We start from the raw sequence: 27,468 nt of genomic DNA, 5'->3' as shown, positions 1-27,468 counted from the left end.
ATATTCTTTAACGGACCAATGTTAACTGTGTATATTTACGTTAAATATCGACGTTCAAAAGAAGCAAAACATAAACATGCTTTTCGATCAGCGATTGTATTTTGGGTTGTGCTCGATATTCCACTATACACTATGGTATTATAAACAAATATTTGAGTCATACATTTTTTAAATGTCTTGAATAAGAAATAGCCAAACAATTCGTCATCTACTGGTATTATACTTGGAAGTCCAACTTACTTATGTATCAACCAGAATTTTGTGTCATATCCGTCATAAGTTGTAAAATTTAGATAGCAAAAGTTACTTGTTTAAAGGATCATGTCTTTGAAAGTTATATTGTAAGGTACATGAAGGAGGTCATTGTGTATCAATTCTAATATCAGATAACCAATCATATGTAAAATTGAAAACTTCTTTAGTCCTTCTGGACTCTTCTTCATAGTACAATTAATATGGATCGCTTTAATTAATTAACGACAACAACAGAAATCTAAAATAAGAAAAATATGTGGCCTTTTGAAAAAAACAATATCAATCAAAATACAAAAGATATTTTCAAAGCATGATATCCCCAAAAAAATAAACTTGTTTTTAGAATAAATCCCCAAAAACATTGTGTCACCCTATAAAATTATTCGGCCTTCAAAATTAAATGACTACGCCTGATCTTTGTTCGTACAATAGAAACAGAAGAAAAAAAATGTCATGCCATTGGTTTACTTTCCATTTGTGGGACTTTTTAACTAATCACAAAGCGTTTGAATGCACTAGATTCGGTAAACGCGAATTTCCCTTGTTTACTTTATACTGCATTTAACATACGATAATTGATTAACAAAAGCTTCGAGGAATGTATCAATCTGATTTGCAAACATAGTGCCCACGGTTCCAACATGAAAAGATGACGATGCAATATCTAGCATACTTTGGAAAGCATTTTCTTCCAAGTTGAGACCTATTGTAAAAACGTTTTCGTATTCTTTCATAAACTGGCTTATTTCAATTGTTTTGTCATCGACTCCAAATGTTAATTGGGAAATAAACAAAACGACCTTTTTTGCAAACATTCTTGCTCCAGTGTCAGTATCGTTAATTAAGTTTGCGATGTTTTCAAGGATGTTGCTGAAATTTGAAATTTTGTTATTTTGCGCTGTAAAATAAGAAATTTTCTGTATGGTGCGGTATTTTGTTTCATTAGTATAGGTTTGGTTTGTAAAATGGATTTCAATTTTATCGGAAAAAGTAACCAACGATAGTCTTATGTCGTTGTCTACTCCAATTTTCTTCAGTAGTTTATTTATCAATGTTGGAACAACTTCTGTTAGATCTGACCTGTCCATATCACGTGACACGTCTACTGCAATCAATAGGTCTGTTTCTTGTGACTCTTGACAGACTGGAAATAAAACAAAAAAACATTTACGGCAATTATACATAAGTATGTAAAACGAACTTTGAAGCGTCTGTCGATGTGTATGTAAATGAAGTTCCCATTACAAAAACAGGAAAAATAAAGAGGTGGTATGATTGAAATTTAGACAACTACTATCCATCAAATTTCAAATGTCGGAGATAAGAATAAATGTCATCGTACAGTATTCAATAATGAGTAAAACTCATCCTATATACTCAACTAAGACAATGACTGTGAACTAACTTTGAAAGAAAACAAATGCCTTATTTAAACGAAACAATTGTGACAAACACTGAAATGCAAACTATTGACTATTCACAAGAAGAACATGCCAGATGTAAACGTCTATTTGGACTGTGTTGGTATCTTTTCAAACCCTGTATTAAATAAGTTTATCCATTTCAATCTTTTCTTTTGTCATCTATAATTTATAATACTTAGCGGGCCCTTTGTTATAGAAGTGAACAGTTAATGGATACTATTTAAAACATCTATAATTTCATTGACTTATCTTACCATTGCAGACAGGATGAATGAGCTCTGATATCATGTTATGCATCAGTTGGTTAGAATTCGGAGGAAACACGTCCGACATCTTTTTTGGTTATTTTCTGCAGGTAGTAATGTGACACGTCCTCTCCAATGGCAACAATGCGTGTAGAAATATCATCACTGACGATTTGCTGTATGGCACTTGGAGTTGACAGGAGCCCATCTGACAGTATTATCAAATACTTTTTAACGTCTACATAATTAACACGTCTATTTCTGTTGACCAGTAATCGTTGGCCTTCTGCAACACCGTGATGCAACTGCGAAATGTCATCTCTCAATTCAATTTTAGATAATTCACTTTTGATATCGGTATAATTTTTGACTCTACCGAAATCTACTTCTATTTTTGCCTCTGAAGCAAAGGACACTACAGCAATATCAAAATTATTCGCCTGTATATCAAATGCATCGATTAGATTGAGTATATATCGCTTTTGAGCGATCAAGTTTTTACTTCCCATACTTTTAGAATTATCAAGTACAAAAACAATGTCACTTGGATGCGGCCTACACAGATCTAAAATACAAATTGAGAATATCTTAATCATTTTGAAAAATATGAATAAAATCAAAGGTAAAAAAGTAGTTAAATAAAATAAAGAGGTAGTATTCTAATTATATTTATATTTCAAATACGAAAACCGCACATCCAAATCACTATCATGTTGGCGTATAAGGGAAGAGATTAAAATAAAGGACTTTTTGTCTGCCATCGATTAAAATCCTCCAAAAGATACAGATGGGTGCGGTCCTAACCTTGACAAAAGTTAACTTAGAGTTAACTTGTTGACTGCTTTCTAAGTTACCTTGAGAATTTTTAAGCAGTCAAGCAAGTTAACTTCGTTGTTAGTGGACCAGACCTACGGTCTGCTTTTTTAGGACTGCTGCAGACCTATCGACAAGTCTGCTCCAGACCAGACCTGTGGACAAGTCTGCTTTTGACCAGTCCTAAGGACAGGTCTGCTTTTGACCAGACCTGTGGACACGTCTGCTATTGACCAGACCTGAGGACAGGTCTGCTTATGACAGATTATCGTTATAAGAGTTTTCATATCAGACTTGAGCTTTCATTAAAATATGTAAACAACATTCGCATTGTTTTTCCACAGATATCATTTATTATTTACTCGCTAGACTCTACTAGATATTATACAAATGCTCTCTTTTATTTGATATACATGTATTTTTATATAAATAAAAAATGGCTATACGATCACACAGAGTTTTTTTTTTTATTAGAAGGCGGATAGAAAGGTTATCCAACGCATCGGAACAATATTCTTGTATCACGGGATATCGGCAACATTGTCTACGTTACTTCGTTCCCCGTTGTTTACCTGTCCCTTCCTAAATTTTACTTTATGCATAAATTTATACTTGCATGGATATTTCATTGATATTCAACTTGTTTGCATTGGATTTACTATTCTATTTCCCGCAGAATATTCTAACAGAAATTGTACAGTGTCCGTAAGCATACGATGTGGTAAAACTATCAACAATCTCGTCAAATTCGTCAGATTTATCGAGAGATTTGTCATTGCCGATATTTATATGGGACGTCCTAAAATTATACTCAATGCGCACTTTAATGAAATAGTTGCCACTTGACGTTTAACTATAAACAAAATCAATCAACCGACATAATAGATTCCAAGAAGAGAACCTCGTATACTTTTTTTTATTAAATCATTGTAAACAGTACAAATGAATTCAGACATGTCAGTGTTGGTACTTTGATGATGTGGCATAATAGTTTTGTTTTACACGTACACCATCATGAACTCCTATATATGATGTGACTGTTATTATAAATAAAGAGATGAAATTCTGACATTCTCAATTTATTCAGAATATTTTTTGCATTAATGGTTTTCCAATATTATTGATTACGTGTACATTTACGGTCCTACTAAAATGTGAACAGGAGCGCCAGGAGAAGACATTAAGGCCCTCGGTACAATGGTATGCGGGTATATAGATTTGCAAATAAAAGTGCACATATGATCAGTTTTGGTCAAATAGTTTTGTTTTCCAAGTCAGCATGAGGTATTAAAACTACTGAAATTTTGTTACGTATCAATATTTTGAATAAAAGGAGGACACGCTGGTATCCTAAATTTAGGCGAACAAAAATTTGTTGTTATTAAATTGCAATATTGCTGTCCATTGTCATGATTATATTATACAATGATTCCTGACATAAAAAATATGGCTGATTAATACTATGCGGGTACATCATGGTGTATATAGATTTACAAATTAAAGTGCACATATGGTCAGTTTTGGTAATGCGGTCAAATAATTTTGTTGTACAAGTCAGCTGGAGGTATCAAAACTACTGAAATTTTGTTACGTATCAATATTTTGAATAAAATGAGGACATGCTGGTATCCTAAATTTATGTGAACAAAAATTTGTTGTTATTATATTGCAATATTGCTGTCCATTGTCATGATTGTATTATACATTGATTCTGGCATAAAAAATATGGCTGATTAACTATGCGGGTATATAGATTTACAAATTAAAGTGCACAAATGGTCAGTTTTGGTGGATGCGGTCAAATAATTTTGTTGTACAAGTCAACTGGAGGTATCAAAACTACTGAAATTTTGTTATGATCAATATTTTGAATAAAATGAGGACATGCTGGTATCCTAAATTTATGCGAACAAAAATTTGTTGTTATTATTTTGCAATATTGCTGTCCATTGTCATGATTGTATTATACATTGAATCCTGACATCAAAAATGTGGCTGATTTACTATGCGGGTATATAGATTTACAAATTAAAGTGCACATATGGTCAGTTTTGAACTTTTGGTGGATGCGGTCAAATAATTTTGTTGTACAAGTCAACTGGAGGTATCAAAACTACTGAAATTTTGTTACGTATCAGTATTTTAAGTAAAAAGAGGACATGCTGGTACCCTTAATTTAGGCGAACAAAAATTTGTTGTTATTATATTGCAATATTGCTGTCCATTGTCATGATTGTATTATACATTGAATCCTGACATAAAAAATATGGCTGATTAACTATGCGGGTATATAGATTTACAATTTAAAGTTCACATATGGTCAGTTTTGGTAATGTGGTCAAATAATTTTGTTGTACAAGTCAGCTGGAGGTATCAAAACTACTGAAATTTTGTTACGTATCAATATTTTGAATAAAATGAGGACATGCTGGTATCCTAAATTTATGCGAACCAAAATTTTTTGTTATTATATTGCAATTTTGCTGTCCATTGTCATGATTGTATTATACATTGAATCCTGACATAAAAAATATGGCTGATTAACTATGCGGGTATATAGATTTACAAATTAAAGTGCACATATGGTCAGTTTTGGTGGATGCGGTCAAATAATTTTGTTGTACAAGTCAACTGGAGGTATCAAAACTACTGAAATTTTGTTACGTATCAATATTTTGAATAAAATGAGGACATGCTGGTATCCTAAATTTATGCGAACAAAAATTTGTTGTTATTATATTGCAATATTGCTGTCCATTGTCATGATTGTATTATACATTGAATCCTGACATAAAAAATATGGCTGATTTACTATGCGGGTATATAGATTTACAAGTTAAAGTGTATTATACATTGAATCCTGACATAAAAAATATGGCTGATTTACTATGCGGGTATATAGATTTACAAATTAAAGTGCATATATGGTCAGTTTTGGTGGATGCGGTCAAATAATTTTGTTGTACAAGTCAACTGGAGGCATCAAAACTACTGAAATTTTGTTACGTATCAGTATTTTAAGTAAAAAGAGGACATGCTGGCACCCTTAATTTAGGCGAACAGAAATTTGTTGTTATTATATTGCAATATTGCTGTACATTGTCATGATTGTATTATACATTGAATCCTGACATTAAAAATAAGGCTGATTTACTATGCTGGTATATAGATTTACAATTTAAAGTTCACATATGGTCAGTTTTGGTAATGTGGTCAAATAATTTTGTTGTACAAGTCAGCTGGAGGTATCAAAACTACTGAAATTTTGTTGCGTATCAATATTTTGAATAAAATGAGGACATGCTGGTATCCTAAATTTATGCGAACCAAAATATTTTTGTTATTATATTGCAATTTTGCTGTCCATTGTCATGATTGTATTATACATTGAATCCTGACATAAAAAATATGGCTGATTAACTATGCGGGTATATAGATTTACAAATTAAAGTGCACATATGGTCAGTTTTGGTGGATGCGGTCAAATAATTTTGTTGTACAAGTCAACTGGAGGTATCAAAACTACTGAAATTTTGTTACGTATCAATATTTTGAATAAAATGAGGACATGCTGGTATCCTAAATTTATGCGAACAAAAATTTGTTGTTATTATATTGCAATATTGCTGTCCATTGTCATGATTGTATTATACATTGAATCCTGACATAAAAAATATGGCTGATTTACTATGCGGGTATATAGATTTACAAATTAAAGTGCATATATGGTCAGTTTTGGTGGATGCGGTCAAATAATTTGGTTGTACAAGTCAACTGGAGGCATCAAAACTACTGAAATTTTGTTACGTATCAGTATTTTAAGTAAAAAGAGGACATGCTGGCACCCTTAATTTAGGCGAACAGAAATTTGTTGTTATTATATTGCAATATTGCTGTACATTGTCATGATTGTATTATACATTGAATCCTGACATTAAAAATAAGGCTGATTTACTATGCTGGTATATAGATTTACAATTTAAAGTTCACATATGGTCAGTTTTGGTAATGTGGTCAAATAATTTTGTTGTACAAGTCAGCTGGAGGTATCAAAACTACTGAAATTTTGTTGCGTATCAATATTTTGAATAAAATGAGGACATGCTGGTATCCTAAATTTATGCGAACCAAAATATTTTTGTTATTATATTGCAATTTTGCTGTCCATTGTCATGATTGTATTATACATTGAATCCTGACATAAAAAATATGGCTGATTAACTATGCGGGTATATAGATTTACAAATTAAAGTGCACATATGGTCAGTTTTGGTGGATGCGGTCAAATAATTTTGTTGTACAAGTCAACTGGAGGTATCAAAACTACTGAAATTTTGTTACGTATCAATATTTTGAATAAAATGAGGACATGCTGGTATCCTAAATTTATGCGAACAAAAATTTGTTGTTATTATATTGCAATATTGCTGTCCATTGTCATGATTGTATTATACATTGAATCCTGACATAAAAAATATGGCTGATTTACTATGCGGGTATATAGATTTACAAATTAAAGTGCATATATGGTCAGTTTTGGTGGATGCGGTCAAATAATTTGGTTGTACAAGTCAACTGGAGGCATCAAAACTACTGAAATTTTGTTACGTATCAGTATTTTAAGTAAAAAGAGGACATGCTGGCACCCTTAATTTAGGCGAACAGAAATTTGTTGTTATTATATTGCAATATTGCTGTACATTGTCATGATTGTATTATACATTGAATCCTGACATTAAAAATAAGGCTGATTTACTATGCTGGTATATAGATTTACAATTTAAAGTTCACATATAGTCAGTTTTGGTAATGCGGTCAAATAATTTTGTTGTACAAGTCAGCTGGAGGTATCAAAACTACTGAAATTTTGTTACGTATCAATATTTTGAATAAAATGAGGACATGCTGGTATCCTAAATTTATGCGAACCAACATTTTTTGTTATTATATTGCAATTTTGCTGTCCATTGTCATGATTGTATTATACATTGAATCCTGACATAAAAAATATTGCTGATTTACTATGCGGGTATATAGATTTACAAATTAAAGTGCATATATGGTCAGTTTTGGTGGATGCGGTCAAATAATTTTGTTGTACAAGTCAACTGGAGGCATCAAAACTACTGAAATTTTGTTACGTATCAGTATTTTGAGTAAAAAGAAGACATGCTGGCACCCTTAATTTAGGCGAACAAAAATTTGTAGTCATTATTTAAATGAATTAAACTATTGCTGATTGTGGCTGCATAGTTCAAGGATGTATAACTAACAAGGACGTATACACCTAACATCAAATATACTTCTTTTCAAAAATATACATAATATGATTGAATTTGATCTCGGAATATATATATATATATTCAGTGCCTGTTATCATTGTAACCGAGATCGTTTTTATAATAGATAGATTGTCAGATCACAGATAAATTTGTGTTACGTTCTGTGCATACTTATTTTCAATTATTTGTGTTTAATCCTGTTCATAAAACGGAAGTATTAAATTTCAAATTACTTTATTTTCGATGTTTATACTAGGAAACAAAGATATTAAAAATATTTTTTTTTAAATCAACGAAGAGCGGTCCTGGTTACAAGTTAACTTAGTGTTGACCAGACCAGTCAAAAGTTAACTTGGGAACAGGTCTGGTTTTGATCGGATTTGTTCAAGCAGAAGTTAACTTTGTGGCAGGACCGGTTTCCAAGTTAACTTATGTTAACTTTATGACAGGACTGGTTCCGAAGTTAACTTATGACAGGACTGGTTCGAAGTTAACTTATATCAATAGCGGACCTGTTTCTAAGTTAACTTTTTGGCAGACATAAAAACAGTCCTAGGTCCAAGTCCGCTTTTCAAGTTAACTAGATTTTGGTCCTAGGACTGGTCAGAGCAGTTCTATATTCGGTCACAGGTTAACTTTGACCAGTCCAAATGACTGGTTATCAAGTTAACTTGCTGTACAGGTTAGGAGTGCACCCATCTGTATCTAAGAGACGTAAAAACGAAAAGATCATACCATAGATCAATCATTTAAGTCATCGACATGGTTTACAATTCAAACGAGTAAACCATTCAACTACAGTTTTTTTGTACATGTAACATGTACAAAATAATGGTTTGCTACGGATGATTAGGCAAATTAAAAAAAATGTATTGCATATATAGATTTAGTATATGAGTATATAACTAATATATGATAATGATGTTATTACAAATTACTTCATTATAGACCCTTTTGTTTTCCACATACCTAATATTCCAAATACTTAACAATTCTGGAAGGATGGATCGAAACAGAAAGATTTGTAAGGCGGAGAAAACTCTGCATTTCATAAAAAGCTTGACTTTATCATATGACAAAATGTATTGCAATAAATGCAATACAAAAACTTAATTCTCGGGCTAAATTAAGGCGTAGATACTTTAATTCAGCCTCATGTGTGTTCTTGGAGAAGTTTAAGGTACAATGTATATTATTGAAGCATTCGTTCATGTAAATGTATGAGTCGAGTAATCACTTGCAAAATACATTTTTTTTTTAAAGAATTATGCTATTTTTACAAGGAATGACTGTGATATTTTGTCTTTCTATATAGAATAAACATTAAACATTTTGATGTTAATTTGGATAGACGGAAACAATACAGTTATTCCTTATAATCAAATTCTAAATTCCATTTTAAACCGGCGTAAATCATGAAAAAAAACCGTTGATGACCATGACAAAATTGTGTCAGCCAATCAGAGTAGCCTACAGAAATATAACCTTTGTGCGAAAAAACATGGTTAGAACACTAAAGTAAAACTAAGCAATCTAGAAACCTAGTAAGCAATATTTTTCAATATATAACACTGGGCTTATCGCAAATTTTAATAATTTCTGTATTAATCAAAGTAAACATCATGGGTCTGGTGAAATTTCTAGTCAAACCTTTATCAGTCTGTCTTCGGCATTATATTCCTAATCAAAAGTGTTTGTTTTTAATTAATATATTTTTGTTTGAATATTACATTGTATTGCCCTGCTAACTGGTAGACCAAAACAATAATCTTTGGCATTATGGAGAAAAGTTGTTCACCGATTGAGGCATTTGTTTGTACATAGACTTTGTAACTAAAGTTTTCCAAAAATCGAACTGAAATGTAATCTAAGAACTTGAATTATATTAAAAACAAAATTATAGTGGGCAAGTTAAATCGTGTATTATCTTCGACCAGTTGACTGATTCCTAAAATTCAGAAGTCATGAACATGAAATGTATCACAATTCAATTAAACTTTTACTAGATTGTACTTACCTATTTGGCATGCAGGACCACTAAATTGTGGTAAGCAGTTACATTCAAAATTGGTCCATCCTCTAGCTAAACATGTACCATTATTATGACATGGACTATCTTTGCATGGGTCTATGAATTTGAAAAGAAGAATATATTTACACAATACAATCCCACTGATCATTTCTCAGAAATTCAAAGCTGTAATAGTGATCACCGAGTGTAGTATCGATGGATATTCAACGACAACTATCATACACAAATAATGCATAACATAATTAAAATTATTATTAAGTTGAATAAGAAAACCAATACTAATATTAAACTGAAACAACCATCTTAAGACTTGAGTAAATTAAAACTGTTTCGACACTTACTTTGCAATAGAATGTTACATGCTCTTTGATACCTCTATAAACTAACAAATCCTGTATTGTCTATTTAGTTCTTTGATTGATTGATTCAATGATTAATTGGTATGGGCAGATCCAATTTTCGGGATTCGGACTCATAACCCCAATATTGACGTGCTAGTATTAAACAGTTTGATAACTAAGACCACTGGACTACCAATAGTTTTTGTAACGTGGCAGTTATTGATTTTCTGACAAGTTTTCTATTATATTTAAATTCATATTTTATGACAATACACACTATTGGTTTAATCAATTAAACACATACATGTACACTGTAAAATATGTCTTCCTTTTATAACATTGGACGGGTGTTGTACTATAAAATCTTTGTCTGATATAATAATACGTTAAAATGCGATATCCTCTTAGCCTCAATAAACCTTTTTCAAAGTTATATATATATATATATATATATATATATATGTTTATAGTTAAAAGTTGAAAAATGTAAGTCACTCACCAAGACCAAAATCACATTTCTTTTGTCCCTTCTCAGAGTTTGTTACATCGAATAATAAGTCATTTGTACAATTCTAAAAAGAACAACACCACACAAGTATAATCGGTAAACAATAAAACAAAAAAACATGGAGCTGCACTTTGCAGTAAAATACATATAGGTAATTTGGAATTTTTGAAATACTAAGGCTTTTCTACCTCAGGCATAAATTACCTTAGCTGGATTTGGCAAAACTATTAGAAATTTGGTCCTCAATGCTATTCAACTTCGTACTTTATTTGGCCTTTTTAACTTTTTTGGATTCGAGCGTCACTGACGAGTCTTTTGTAGACGAAACGCGCGTCTGGCGTTTATACAAAATTTAGTCCTGGTATCTATGATGAGTTTATTTACCCACATAACATTGCTTGGAAATTTTAATTACATCTACGCATCTCATTTTAATTTTAATTTAGGAAATTCGTCCTTCAATAATAGTTGTATAAATGTTGCAGTACAAATTCAAACGTTAGACGAACGCTTCTTTGGATACTGTGTTATAATTCATTGATAATTAGACAATTATTTTTTTAGATAAGTCAATGGACACCCGTGTCACTTCATGTCTTAAAAGAAGTTCATATGAACCCCCGCTAAGATATACCTTGCGTTGCATATAGGATCAATGTGTCCCCACCTAGTGTTGTAAGCATGATTTAACATACAGGTTTAAAAGTTGCTGTAAATTCGAATGTTTAATAAGTAAAATGTATGACTAAACATCCATTAAGCAAGGTAATTCGAAGAATATATGCCTGTTGTTAATGTATCATTAATGACCAGATCCTAACTTCGAACACTTTATTTGAAATGTTCGGAGATATTGGATGTCTTTGCAAGAATTGATATTGAAAGATCTCAAAATCCAATATGCTTATAATTATTCACTTTGCGAAATAATTGCATTTATTGCTTAGATTTTAAGGCAAAAATATTGTTACAATATAGGATATTTTGTATATATGTATCTAATTTGAAGTAATTATAAAAGCATAAACTGCGACAAATAACATTAACCACTTCATCCCCCCAAAAAAAGGTATTTAAAGGAGATTGCATTTAACTCTTCTGATATTTTTTAAGTGACTGAGCGTAGCGGTTATCTACATTTCAATGTGTATACTGTTTTCTCTCGTGAACATCTAAGTGTATATGGGTAACTACATAAGGCGACCCCGGTCCTATTTTGTAATTTGTAAAATTATTTTGGTAATACCCTTAACCTATACCTACATATGTTGTTCTTAGACCATGCTTTATACAATGTCATTTAACCTACATTGGTCAATGGACTAAAGTTGAACCCAGCAGGATAACCATACGAGTTGTAACTTTGGATTCCTGTTGAAACTGCAAGAAACGTTACGGTCGGATCTTCATGATACATACTGTGAACACCGCTTGAAATGTTAAAATCTGTATATTTGATATCAGTTCTTCCTTCAACAGATAGCCATGTTGTCTTTGGTAAGACAGACCCATCAAAACGAAGTCCGTCGATGTAGCTACCAGCTAATACTAATACTAAGGAATTTATAAAATCGTTTCCTGGAAGATATATGGTAGCAAATGTGTAATCAGAGGCGAACTGCTGAATAGCTGGTAATAGAACCATTGCAGGATCACCATTGCCATATATATCACATCCTCCATTTGCAAACATTGCTACTGAAATGGTTTTATCAGCGGAAATAGTTTTAGACGTCTTGTCAGGAATATTGAACGTGTAGAAATCACCTGGATTCTCAAATATATAAGCACTATAACCTGAAATATTAACGACAGTGTTTCCTTGGTATGAAACTATTCGATATGTGTCATCACTAGCACAATTTGGCATTCCAATGGTTACGAAGTCTTTGCCCCATTTTTCTATGGGCAGCATCTGTTGAACCAAGTGGTCACATGCACCATTCCCTATATTCGCACAAAGACTCCCTCCAAATACTGCCACCGGTTTTGATGCAAAAATATGTGTTCCAGTGAAGTCTCCTGAAGATGAAGAAAATGTAATTGTCTGAAACTTGTTCAAGGTGACATCATGTGACATAAATGGTCCTTTAGTTTGTCCATTTATTTCAAAAGTCGGTGAACTTCTTCCAAAGTTAAAGTCCAAATCTGTATTATCATCTGCACACACAACCACAAACGATGACTCTAAATTCCATGCCAGTACATAGTATTCTTTACTCAGTGCGTCCACCGGTAGGACAATAAATGCGTCTGATGTGTATTTTGCTTTGTTCACAGCATACACAATAATGTCCTTGTCAGCTGATATTTGAATTCCTTTGTTTTCAATCCCATTTGTTGAAATCATAACACTATTATCAATTTGTATCTTTTCAACACGGTTTTTTCTAACTGTTACTGATTTTGAAAATGTGTTGTCGAATAAAGGCGTTGTTATGTTTACATTAACTTCCTGTTCAAAGGCAGTTGTTAGGAAAATCTTCAATTCATCTAATTCAATATTGTGCATGAAGCCAAAGATGAATTCTCTACCCTTATTGTCCAAACCTCTTGACGAAAACAAACAAACTCATAAGCTTTATTTAAATGGCTCTTTAACGTATAGCTAGACAATTATTTATTTATTTTAAAATACGAATTTCATCACAATATTGTAAATTAATGATTATAATTAAAAACCAGTCCTTATCAATATTTTTCATACTTTTGAACTTTGATAACCACACTTTATAAACACGTTATACAATCACACCATTCCTCATACACCATTACACCAAACACTGTATGCCATACACCATTTACACCATCCAAGGGCTGTAACGGCACCACATTCTTGTTTTCTTTTGGAAAAAAATGCATTATGGGTAATTTCCGATTGTGTAGATGTTATGTTTAAGGTGTATGGTGCTAAGGTGGAACATTTATAGTGTAATGACACAGGATGTATGGTGTATGGTGTAAGTGGGAAGTTTACACCACCCAAGTACTGTAACATAGAACCTAAAATATAGTTGTGTATGTAATTATATATGTGGCTTTTAGAACAGTTGATTCTGAGCTGGGTTTATTTATGTAATGGTTTTTTGAATGAAGTGATGTTTTTATATAAGACGTCTTTGCACAACAGATAGTTGGTAAAACGAAAATTATGTCGGAAACTTACTGGGTATTTATTAGAGGATTACTTTGAGAAATGTCTAATTGATATCTTATATACCTATGGATAAGTATACTTCTTGTCAAAGTTGAAACCAGACAGAGTTACTTATAAAGTTCTTGTCATGGTTTTTTTCTCACTTCTTTTATCGATATTAAAAGGGCGAGGGTCTTAGTAGTTTTTTAATGCATTGGTATTATCTTTCTTTATTCGAGTAAATATTTTACCTCATAAGCAAACTTAGAACAATTGAAGGTCTTTCCACCAGTAAATATCTATTTTGATATTAAAATATTAAAAATCAGTCGAAAATGTCAGTTCCTATGGCTTTATGATGTATAGATATGAATTTTAAGCAAAGGTCATAATCTAGAACGTCAAATTAATCTGCCTAGTCCTCAATTTCAAGGTCACAAACTGAGGATCTCAAATCAAAAGACCCTAGGTCTCTAATATGTGTGGTAAATAAGTTATATCACTTTACGCATAATTTTAGATATGATAGGGGCTAAAACTCCTGTTTATTGACTATGCACCCTTTCAACCAAAATTATTAAGTAACGACATGTCGCAACTAACAATTTAGTAAAAATAATTTGTTGATATCTTATAAGGTTAATGAAAATTAGTGAAAATAAGCCAAAATCAAAAATTTAGAATATGACCTTGACCTAATTTTCATTTTTTTTTGGACCAAGGATCTCAAATCAAAAGACCCTAGGTCTGTAATATGTATGGTTAATAAGTTATATCACTTTACGCATAATTTTAGATGTGATAGGGGCTAAAACTCCCATTTATTGTCTACGCACCCTTTCAACCAAAATTATTATGTTACGACATGTCGCAACTAACAGTTTAGTAAAAATAATTTGTCGATATCTTATAAGGTTAATGAAAATGAGTGAAAATAAGCCAAAATCAAAATTTAGAATATGACCTTGACCTTTGACCATGACCTAATTTTCATTTTTTTGGACCAAGGATCTCAAATCAAAAGACCCTAGGTCTCTATCACTTATGGTTTTCCAGTTTAAAATACATTTCAAAATTTCAAATACAAAAGGGGAACTAACTCTCATATGGAATCTCTATACGGCTTCGGTCAAAATGAAACAGAACATCCTGAGGATATAACGAGCAATTTGGTAAAATAAATTTGTCGTAATCTTTTACGGTTGCGAAGGAGAAGTGGCCACAAGAAAAACAGTGTTCGGGGAGATAACTCTTATATGGGAAAGTATTCAGTTAAGCAGAGTTGGTTTCAAAAGCGTATTACCTGTTCGATATCATATTCCAAATATCAAAGCGACATCTTGCGAAACAAAAAAACAGCGAAGGAAAAAAATTAAGCAGAAAAAAAAATAATCAGAAGAAGAAATCCAATAGGTCTTTCCACGCAAAAGTGGAAAGACCTAAATAAAAACGAAAAACTAAAAATTTGGAATGACCTTATTTATGTATTTGAGAACAACACTGGTTTCTGAAAATATTATCCAAAACAATTGCATTGAAACATATGATGAGATCGAATAAAAATCTTAATAACACTAGTCGTTCATTTAGAGCCTTTTACAAAATATGTATGTCTATATATAGTAATGACTAGTCCAGATATTTTTTCGTATTATGTGACATTTATGAACTCCAAATTACATGCATTTAAGAAAGAATTTTTCAAAATTGACAGGATTTCATCCTAAACATCATTTGTTATGTTAAGACTAGGGCATCAAAAGTGGAACACATTATAGTCGCTTCTATATAGTAATATATCTTTTAAAAATACAATTATTGTATTATGGCAGAAATTGTACATCTATAGGTAATGACCAATAGCAAACATATGCAAGTTCATAAACAAAAAAATGTACCAAGTAGGATTACGTTTTATGGTTTAACATTAATTTGTGTTTTTCAATCATATAAAAAAAATACCTGGACAATTTTCCGGATTGCATTCGTTTATATCAATGTCAGTTCCATTACAAAACAATCCTCCATACTCTGGTTCTGGGTTGTCACATGTTCTGTTGCGATACTGAGCCCCTCCACCACAGGAGACAGTACAAGACGAATAGCTTGACCATTGACTCCAATTACCATCAATTGCAGGACATGGTCCGTCATTACATGTATCTATCTCAATGCTAGATCCATTACATTCTACTTCTACATATCCTGGCGGAGAACTGTCACATGACCGATTTCTGACCATACTGCCATCACCGCAGGTTTCTGAACATAAGCTAAAATTTCCCCACAAACCCCAAGTACCGATTATTGTTTGACAGACACCCTCATTACATAACACTGTATCATGTGAAGCACCAGTACAGTAGGCACCTTCTTCGTCGGGAAGCGGATTATCACATATTCGACGTCTGTTGACATAGCCATCACCACATGATTTTGAACAAGAGGATACATTTACCCAGACACTCCAGTTTCCATCAATTGCTAGAACATCAACATAGTATTTCAATCAATTGTTCTGCGTGTTTTGGTCATATATGGTTCTTGGTTTTTGTCGATTAGCATTACAGTTTATTCAATGTTTATGCATTTAATAAGAAATATCAGTTCTGGTATAGATTTGTTCGTATTCGAAACGTCCGAAAGGACCTTTTTAATACACTCTTATCATGAAAATGTCTGATAAGCGATACAAGATAATAAAGAGTAATGCAATTCATATTTTCATTTTGTTTACCAGAATATACCAACTTACTTTGTCATGATTAGGAGTATGTATTAAAAACGCATCAGTTTTTCATTACAATAAGCTGAAAAATGTGGAATTGATGTACATAAAGAAAGTTTTAAATAAATGCTAGAAAACATATTTTGGACATATGAGTATCATTCATTTAAGATAGATAATTATTGCTTTTATTCATAGATTGTTAATATTCATTTTCATTATAAGTCCTTGTATAATGTCAGAAGGAAGGCTTCACAAGATCCAGGAAACATAAACGGCTAATCTTTGAATAATAAATTTATAACACATACCTTTGGCTGAAACTGTAGTAGATACATAAATCAAAATACCACTTGCTATGAGAATGAAACACCTTTTCATTTCAATAATCTAAAAAATCAATAATAATTACAATACATGTACCCTTGCAATAATCTTGTTTAATGCAATGCATCTAAAATTCAAAGTCGTACTGTATAGAACACATGTCTATCTTTATTAATGGTTTTGTTTCTCTCATGGTATATACGTGTTTGAAAATGGTATATCACAAATTCAAAACTACTTTAATATATTAATGTATACTATTAAACGAGAAGACCTCATATTGTGTGTCCCTCCTCTTCCTTCCGCAATAAATCATCATCATGCGTCTGTGTCATATAGGTACCATGCATAGTCGCATTTGTCATCTATTCTTATGATTATTCAGTTTGGGTTATTTTGGAACAAAAACGGAAAAAAGGCGTCCAGATATTGTTTCCGTCATCAGATCGACTTTTCTGAGACAATACTTCCGGTTTTTAAACTTTTAAACATAATTTGCATTGTAATTACGTAGGGACAAGACACTTCTGTTTGCGTTATTCTGGATGTATACTTTGATTATACTCCTATAATATATAGAGACTCTCTATATAATATAGCAGTGATCGCCGTGAAATTGCTAGTCAATAGCAAATACACTTTATCATGACAAACGTATGTTCATAGTATACAAAAAGGCGAAACTCATGGCATTTATCAGAAAAAAAAAAAATAACAGACTTTGGAAAAAAAGGAGAGGGTTTAAAATAATTTTCCTGTCTCCAAGTACCTATGACTTTCGATACCTTTTTTGAAATGCTCCAGACATAAAGTATTTAAAAATTCATCCTACAACAGTTTTCACACATGTAACACATAAACAACTAACAACAAATGCATTACAGGCTCCTGACTTGGGACAGGCACATACATAACGAATGCGGCGGGGTTAAACATGTTAGCGGTATCCCAAGCCTCCCCTAACCTTGAACAATGTTGTAACAGTACATCATTAGAGTGAACTATTAAAATCAGTTGAAAAAGGCTTAACTAATCAGATGGATAAAAATATGAATACTACAAATACAAGTTGACTTGGCCGGGTAAGTTTTATGAATCTTTTGCATTTGCCTTTGTGGAAATTTGTGGTTCTTCGTTTGATGTACTGATCTGATGGGTATATCGATTAAGAAACGTGATATTATTACATGTGTACGACAAACACGTGTCCTTACAAATACATGTTGTGTTTTCTCGATTGAGACTAATCGAGACTAAAAGAAACATATTATATAATGAAAAGAACTTATTGGCTGGCGTTGTCAACGATTTTGTCGCAAAATTATTGTTTCCAATAAACAAAATAATAACCAGTCACATCACATGAAAAAAAAATGATTTTATATATCCAGTAAGAATATTTTTTTGCAAATTATTCTTAAAGTACTAAAAGTTTGAAGTTATCAATAACTTAAATGAAATTTATATGCAATAAGTACATGGTGCTTTTCTATTTCAAAATTCCAGGGGTTAATTATAACATTTGCTTTCCAAATATTACCACAAAATTATCACAATAAAAACCCGTATGTTAAACATATCTCATCACTTTAGAAACCAAACATGAATTACAAGAACACATTTTATGGTCACCCTGTTGTCGGGTAGGTATCATGTGTTTGAAGGTGATATTTATTTGTCTCTTCGAAATATCTGATGGGACTGAGTACACGCTCCTTACATTGTATCTGTAAAATATTCGATTTGACGCTTGCTGAATAAAAATATAACTCTGAAAGAATGTGAGACATGCAAAGTTTCAGAAACTTTTGGATTGGATTCCCTTTCATCTGTGAAGCAAAGTCTGATGAACATTTTTAACACCTTACCTACAGTTGTTTCAAATATCCGCTGCAGCACTGTCTCTGTCTTAAAAATTCAATCCTGACTTACCGTTTAAAACATCTTAATTTGATATTTTCAAAAGGTTTCAAAATCAATCGTCATCTTCGATATTAATTTTCGTATGACACAGTTTGTGCCAAATCAAATAGTATAATATGAAACATGAGATAAAACAAAAGCGTTTAAATTAAGAAACATTTGAATGGTTATTGTTTGTCAAACATTCGATACTCAATTTGAATACAACTTCTTTGTTAACACACAATCAAGTATTCAGAAAGTTCTATACAAAAGAATTATTGAACGATCGAGCTATATAGTTATTTCATTGTGCATGACAGATATAATATGCACATATTAGTTTTTTATATTCTTTCGAGCGTATCGAGTAACTTCCTTGTGTGTAGCATGTATATTGTACACCTATTAGTTTACAAAAAATATTTCAAACGAATAAATTGAAAAATGAAAGTGATATTTTAGGTAGCCATATTCGTTAACAGTTCATTGAAATCGGACATATTGACGATAATGCTTTCAATAAATCATCATATACCAGCGCTGGTAATAGTTAACATCAATCAATAAATTAATGTTGTTGGATTTTGTCATTTTACGAATAATCCAGAGGACATGGTGCAACATACTGATGCTCCTGGCGATATTAAATCACTTCAACGATACTACTCAATATTTATCATTATATACATAATCAATTATACTAACATTACATTGTATCGATATTATAATGATATAGAAAGTATATTTGTCTCGAGGAATTAACTATCGTTCCTTAAAATTCTAACAAAATGAGAAAACTGGTAACCTTTATTTTCGTAAACACTATCTGGACGTTCTTTCAAGAAAATTCAAAAAGCTTAAGGTTCAAATTGTTGCATGTATATGTCCTATAACATTGTTTAAAATTGAAATCTCTCTATAGCAAATAGAAAATTAAAACCATTAATAAATATAAGAGACAACCCGAATAAAGAGCAGAAAACAAACCGACCGGCTATACGTCTATTTTTTCTGTACCTTATATTAAAAAAGTGTAACTGTTTTTCTGCTTATTGGCGTTTTTATAGTTTTTTCATGGATGTCAATCAGTAAACCGAGAGAACATATTCTCTAATTTTCATGCATTTTTCACATTTCCCGACCGGTGTGAGAATATTTCTAATCTCTAGTGAAACATTTGTTCTCAGCAATTGATTGGATAATCAAAGTTCGCGACTGTCGGAACTACTTTTTCAAAGTTAACAAGAACTATCGGCCTTCTTCGATAAACGCCTTAGTAACGTGTAAACAAACTATCGATATCGCGTCGTCTGCAATTTTCATTAAAAAAAAGAAAATGTCCCTCAACGAAAACTTAACAAGGGGACAAAAAGTCAGACTTGTCGGTGGGCAAATGGGAGTTATACAAGATTTAACAGACAACTTTGGGTTTCCGTTGTGGGAAATTCAGCTAGAAGGTGGTAAACTTATAACTGAGGCCAGATACAGGTTTGACATTTTTCTCAGCCTGACATGACAGTCACAAACACATTAGAACATGAGTCCCCACCACCTGTTTCTGATGAACTCCTGTAACTGTTTGTGACAGATTTGAATAAAGTTGATAATACGCCATATGAAGCACCTGTTAATGTGTCAGCACAACCTCTAGCACCTCCAATCTTTCAAAAGCCTAGTACAAATACATCAAAACCAAGACAGTTTGTTCCAGTTGATGTACCTATTGTAAAACAATTTGTTAAAGATCAGGAAAATCAAGGCACTGCTAGAAAAACAATGTTAGTAATATGCGCAAACTTACACAGTTCCTACAACAGTAAAATGAAAAAAGAGAAATTCATGAAATTCCACCTTTTCTCTGTGGGAAAAACTGATGGAGAAGAGTATGAGCCACCCTCACTACAGAATACTGAGGAGCAATGATTATAGCTATGAAATAAGTAAAAGCGTAGAATTTGCTGAAACCAGGGATGTTCTTAAGGCAAAACAGATAGCGCTAAAAAAAAAGGGGTAAAGGAAATTGTGTATAAGAGCTGAAACACTCACTGATGAGGATATTGAAGCAATGTTTAAAACTGGGCAGCTGTGCTTTTTTAACACAATATATTTTGGCCTACGTGGTGTAACTGAACATTATCAGATGACATGGGCGGATGTCCAACTATGTAAAGACTCAAAAAGTCAGGAGTACTTACAAATTAATGAGAGAAACACCAAAAAAGGGACAGGAGCAAATCTAAAGAACACAAGAGAAATTCCTCAAAGGGCCTGGCACAATGCAACTGATCCAACAAAATGTCCTGTAGAGGCATACAAACTTTACAAGTCAAAAAGACCTACAAAATATAGTAAGCCTGGAGATTCCTTATACATTCAGGAGAACAACAACCCTGTCAAGTCCACTCTTTGGTTTAAGGCACAAAGAATTGGTATCAATGAATTAAGAAAATTCATGAAGAAAATGGCTTTAAATCCAGGTAATAAAATATCGTAAACAGGTACATGTACATGTTATTAATGTATAAACTCTTTTTTATTTATCTTCACCGATAGCAATATGAAAGAACAAAAATGAATAAAATATACATACAAAAAATATAATACAAATTAGTGATAAAATTCTTAAATTATTTTTATCAAATTTATCCAAATCATGAAAGTTAAAAAATAAATTTTGATGACCTCTCCAACTAAATTAATTCCGTTATTTTCCAATCCAGATTTGAGAAACCTAATATTTAGGGCTACTGGCTAACCTTATTTAGAAATGTCCAATCCAGATTGGTATATTGGTATTCTATATATTGTCCTCAGTAAAGTATTGTGCTTCTTTATCTTGAAAAACTAATGGAATTCTACATAATTTAATTATCAAGATATATATAGAATGATATATTAAATTTTAAAGGGTGAGCTTTTAATTCTATATCAGTAGATAAACAGGTTTCTGCAATCGAGACAGTTAAACTATGGAATTTAAAAGTCTGAGCCTTAACGAGATTTTTTAAATTCCATAATTCAACTATCAAGATTGGAGAAACCTATTCGTCCACAGTGACAGATAACAGTTTATTCTTTTATAAATCAGTTTAAATTTTTTGAAATTAAAAAAACTGTAAGTCATCATCAATATAAAGGTAGAACTGCATGTGAACAACAGGTTGATTATTAAAATTTTAACAATGGTCAAATTAAGCTCCTTGTCTATTTTTATTTAACTTTAGCATAAGTAAATTCACATATTTAGACTCTACATGTAAACTCCAAGTCCAGGATTTGAACCTAGATCCCTCATCTGTAGATGAGTGAACTCACCATTGAACTTGCAAGGATAGTTTTAAATACATGTAGAATGATATGTGTCAAATACTTATTACTTTGGTTGATCTGTTTGTTACCCCCCTTTTTTTTCTATAAAACTAAATTTCTAGAAATATCAGAAAAATTTCTCAACCCTGCCCTGTTAAAATTTTGTTTAAGGTTGATAGCAATCTAAATTTAACTTTATGTAGCCTTATAGTCCTTTAACCTAAAATAAATTAAGTTTTCATGCATGCATGAATTACACAAATACACATATTAAATATTGATTTAACCACTGCATCAAGCGTGTTAGGATATTTCTTCACTCGAGACAGTTAAATTTTAAATTTTAAAACGCGAGGCGTGCCAAGTTTTTTTTTATATATATTTTAGATTTAACTGTTGAGGGTGGAGAAATATCATAATACATGAGATATAGTGGTGGAATCTGTTTCTCATATGAATTTTAGACGATCTCTAAACAAAGTTTATCCTTTCTTTTCAAAGATTTGATGAAAGTTGTGTTCTTTAAACATGTATGTGACGTCACAATGGTTGTCTTTTTTTTTTATGACGTCACAATATGAAATTCAGAAGAAATCAAGAAAATTTGACGTCATAATGGAATTACGACCAATCATTTCCCGAGAACAAAGTTTTTCTCACACTGAGAAATATGAAAATACCATGAAAATAAGAGAAATTAGCATAAAAATTTAATCAATCAATCAGGAAATGTATAAATTGGCTTTAGAATAAGAGAAATACATGTTTTTTTGCTTATTGTACATGTACATGTGTATAACCGGCATTTTCTTTTAATCACTGCTTTTAATTATAAATAAATGTAATGGACATATGTAGGTATCATTTAAGAACACAATCAAAATGATGAGAACCAACCTCTAGATGACAATACAAACAGGCGCCTTACCAACCATTCAGCTAAAAGGTTTATGCTTCAGAAGCTTGACGATGAGAGAATTGAACATAATCATATCAAACAGGTTATTAATTATAAATATATTACTACACCACTACATTTATAAGTTTTCATCCACTACATTTTTGAATTTTAATCATGATTTTTATCCTTCCCTTTTAAAGATTTGAAGAAAGTTGTGTACATTTGATGTGACGTCATCATGTGGCATAGTTATGTTTTTCATGGCGTCACAATAAGAAAATTCAGAAAAAAACATGAAAATTTAACGTTACAATTGAATTTCAACAAATCATTTGCCGAGAACAGATTGTTTACTAGTGAGAAGACATATTTTTCTCACACGGGTCAGGAAATGTGAAAATAGCACAACATTTGAGAAGTCCTTTTAAAAATTGTCAGATTATTCATTTGTTATTTAATGTCCTTCAATGTATTAATATTTTACAATTCCAAAATCTAGTCCATATATTAAATTGAGAATGGAAATTGGGAATGTGTCAAAGTGACTACAACCCGACTATAGAGCAGACAATAGCCGAAGGCCACCAATGAGTCTTCAATGTAGCGAGAAACTCCCGCACCAAGAGGCGTCCTTCAGTTGGAATCTAAACAAATATGTATACTAGTTCAGTGATAATGAACGTCATACTTAACTCCGAATTATACACAAGAAACTAAAATTTAAAATCATATCAGACTTACAAAGGCCAGAGGCTCCTGACTTGGGACAGGCGCATAATTACGGCGGGGTTAAACATGTTTCTTGAGATCTCAACCCAATCTATACTTCTTCCTCGGACACTTGCACGATATTTTAAAAATTTTCACATATGGTTCATACTTGAATGTATATGATTTTTTTACTGATTTTTTTAGATATCTGGACACAAAAACATACAGAGTATTACCACTTACTCAAAACTGAACCCTCAGAAACATCAACAGACAGCCCGATGCATCTTAGGTAATAAGGATGAACATGAACAAATACAGTCTTTACAGACAACGAGGACGGTTACGATGGTTCATCAACAAGTTCATCAAACTGAAACACAACTCGTGGTTGGGCAAAGTCACGATACACCGCGTACAGGAATGAACTATATCTTTGGGGCACCTATTTATGGAGGGATATACAATATAAACATATACAATACATCACTTTACGCCCTTTTTGTACACTAACATATGTTTAAACTAATGAAGTGAGATCGTAAAAGATTTGGTATCGAATCGTGAATGTAATGATTTGATTAGTTATCAAAGGATTATACTTTAATACGCCAGACGCGCGTTTCGTCTACATAAGGCTCATAAGTGACGCTCGACATCAAAATAGTTATAAAGCCAAACAAGTACAAAGTTGAAGAGCATTGAGGACCCAAAATTCTAAAACGTTGTGACAAATACCACTAAGGTAATCTATTCCTGGGATAAGAAAATCCTTAATTTTTCGACAAAAAAATTTTGTAACAGGAAATTTATCAAAATGACCATATAATTGAAATTCATGCAACACTAAAGTGCTGACCAATGAGCTGGTTATACCCTCGGGAACAAAACGTCCACCAACAGTGGCATCGACCCAGGGGTGTAAATATAAATGTTCCTTTAAAATATGAAAACTTTGTTAACTTTTCTAAACGCAAATAAAATGTATAAGGACACAACACCGAGAGATTCTTTGGAGACAAAATGGATAAATTTTATAAATATATATATGAATGTTTGTTCGGCCTCTAGTTCCCTATAACAGTAGAAAAATCAATAATAAAAAAAAGATAATAAAATATATGATTTCCAATCTACTAAGAACTTAAAATGTCCCGCCAAAACAATCATTCTACTAATCAAAAATCGTTAACTTTTTTTCAGACGTTTTTATTTTCCCGCATTTGCGTAGAAATGAACTTTCTTACTTCTGGCTTCGTTTGTCATGAGACTTTGAGTAAAATAAATATTTATCAGTCAAGTCAAAAATAGGTAGGAACACAATACCAATTTCATTTTTAATAATTCTTTGATATTAAAACCCTTTACCTAAAATACCTACCACAGAAACAAAATCGGACACATTATGGTATTTCCGTTTCTTTTCTAGCAGATTTTGAAGTAAAAATATGTTGAATATTTTTTTTTATTAATACAGACTTCGTCCCCTTTCACAGGTAATGCCTGCCTCACATTATAATCTAACCTGCTTTAGAAAACGGGTCTTAAGTGAAGTATTCATTAAAGGTTTACAAGGGAAACCTGGAATAAGAGAAGTAAACATTCATTGTCATTTACCACACATATCATGATTTTAGAACATATTAATCTACACAAAACTTCCAATATTGATATATGTTTACAGTACTGTTTAATGATGATTAGAATACACACAAACAGTACAGGTTTCTATTTATTATTCGTATTAATCACTATTTAAAACTGTATTGCTTGCGTAACGTTTAGAGCCGTGGTGTAGTGGTTAGCGCATCAGACTTCTAACACAAAGGTTCATGGTTCGATTCCCGTACAGGGATGAAAATTGCATGCACTAAATTTTCGGCTCTCCCTTGTCACCATTAGCAAGTAAGGTTTTGAGGAAACGATGATAGTCCGTTGGAAGGGGACGATAAATGGATGACCCGTGTTTAAAGAGAGCCATATCTCTTGCACGTTAAAGACACCCTTGTAGATTTCGAAAAAATGGAAAGGGATTAATATAAGTTGCAACACTTGTTTCCCAATCCACTATAAATAAATATGTTTAAATTAACGTTTAGAGAAATATTTCATGCAAAGTCAGAGTGACACGGAGAAATATTGCAAGGTCAATAGACAGTCAAAGGTTATCAGAGGTACCAGGCTTATATTTTTATACGCCAGACGTGCGTTTCGTCTACCTAAGACCCATCAGTGACGCGAAGATACAAATAATTAGAGTGCAAAACAAGTATAAAGTTGAAGAGTATTGAGAATCCAAAATTCTAAAACATTGTGCAAAATACGGCTTAGGTAATTAGAGAAATTCCTTAGTATTTCGAAAATAAATCGTACTTTTTCTAACAGTTAGTTTATTAAATGACCATTTACTTGATATTTAGTCTAGTCATTGACATTTATAGCACATAATAGGTATGGACAAACATTTTCAAAGTTGAAAAATCTAACACGAAAACAAAAAGAGTTGGGAGCAAAGTCCAATCAGACATAACACTCTACATCGTAATGACGACCACATTTTTCAAACTCACATTTTAATAAAGAAGCACGTGCTAAAAAGAGATGACAAGATCTTGCATCGGTTATGTTGATTAACCAAATCCGTCTTAATTCGAATGTCCGTTATAATGTCACTTGTCATGCGTATGTCATTATTAATCTATTGTTTATAGAGACAACTCAAATAAAAATGTATTACAGTATACCCTTAAAATAAAATATGGATACAGATTTGTTCAGATCTATATTCTGAAGGTATACTTTAGTAATTCTTAGATCATATACTTGTTGTTTATTCAAACTGATATAGTGTTAAGAGTATATATGTTAAGGTCAAGTTATCATTCATAAAGTTTATTGTAGTGTATCTGTAGTGAATTTTGTCTTTGTCTACAATTTCCTTATATGTTTCAATTACTAATAATACGTTATTAAAAACTAATAGACATTTTATATCAATAGGGATGATTCTAAATGGAAAAGCGTCTGGTTTTGTTGTCGAAAATGACATACAATGAGTAAAGATTAGATAAAAGTCGATCACAAAAATACTGAAATCCGAGGAAAATTCAAAACGGAAAGTCAATAATCAAATGGCTAAATCAAAAGCTCAAACACATCAAACGAATTGATAACATTTGTCATAATCCTGACTTGGTGCATGCATTTCCGTATGTAGAACATGGTGGATTGAACCTGGTTTTATAGCTAGCTAAACCTCTCACTTGTATGAGAATCGCATCAAAATCATTATATTGACAATGATGCGTGGGCAAAACAAACACACATAATACGTAATGTTGTCCAAAAATACAGCAAACAAAGATGACAAATAACACACAAGTTTACTGATTGTATAATAAAGACTATGAACCCTCCTTTAATATATGTGAATAAATGTGTGTCCGTTTGCCAGCTCTTAATCGTCTACTTATGGTATATAGAATGCGTTTGTATAGATCTATTGTTGTATGTTATTTAAACGAACTGTCATAATACTGACTTGGAACATA

At 32.0% G+C, this 27,468-nt stretch overlaps 2 protein-coding genes across 2 annotated transcripts; both read right to left on the bottom strand.

The window, feature by feature from the left end:
- Positions 1 to 269: 269 nt before the first annotated feature.
- On the bottom strand, positions 270 to 13,444 carry LOC139495610 (IgGFc-binding protein-like). Its single transcript, XM_071283895.1, has 5 exons — positions 12,210 to 13,444; positions 10,892 to 10,964; positions 10,037 to 10,147; positions 1,934 to 2,489; positions 270 to 1,399 (listed from the first exon to the last, which is right to left on the bottom strand). Exons 1-4 carry the CDS (start codon positions 13,410 to 13,412, stop codon positions 1,984 to 1,986), a joined length of 1,893 nt encoding a protein of 630 aa, XP_071139996.1. The 5' UTR covers positions 13,413 to 13,444; the 3' UTR covers positions 270 to 1,399; positions 1,934 to 1,983.
- A 217-nt stretch (positions 13,445 to 13,661) lies between these two features.
- LOC139494271 (coadhesin-like) lies at positions 13,662 to 17,149 on the bottom strand. The gene is made up of 3 exons (XM_071282439.1): positions 17,076 to 17,149; positions 15,999 to 16,520; positions 13,662 to 13,903 (listed from the first exon to the last, which is right to left on the bottom strand). The coding sequence occupies exons 1-3, from the start codon at positions 17,143 to 17,145 to the stop codon at positions 13,662 to 13,664; spliced, it is 834 nt and encodes a 277-aa protein (XP_071138540.1). The 5' UTR covers positions 17,146 to 17,149.
- Between the last annotated feature and the right edge of the window lie 10,319 nt (positions 17,150 to 27,468).

The sequence above is a fragment of the Mytilus edulis genome, chromosome 11 (genome assembly GCF_963676685.1).
Source record: "Mytilus edulis chromosome 11, xbMytEdul2.2, whole genome shotgun sequence".
NCBI lineage: Eukaryota > Metazoa > Mollusca > Bivalvia > Mytilida > Mytilidae > Mytilus > Mytilus edulis.
The sequence above is the reverse complement of the archived record's forward strand: the minus strand, read 5'-3'. Positions and strand labels throughout refer to the sequence as shown.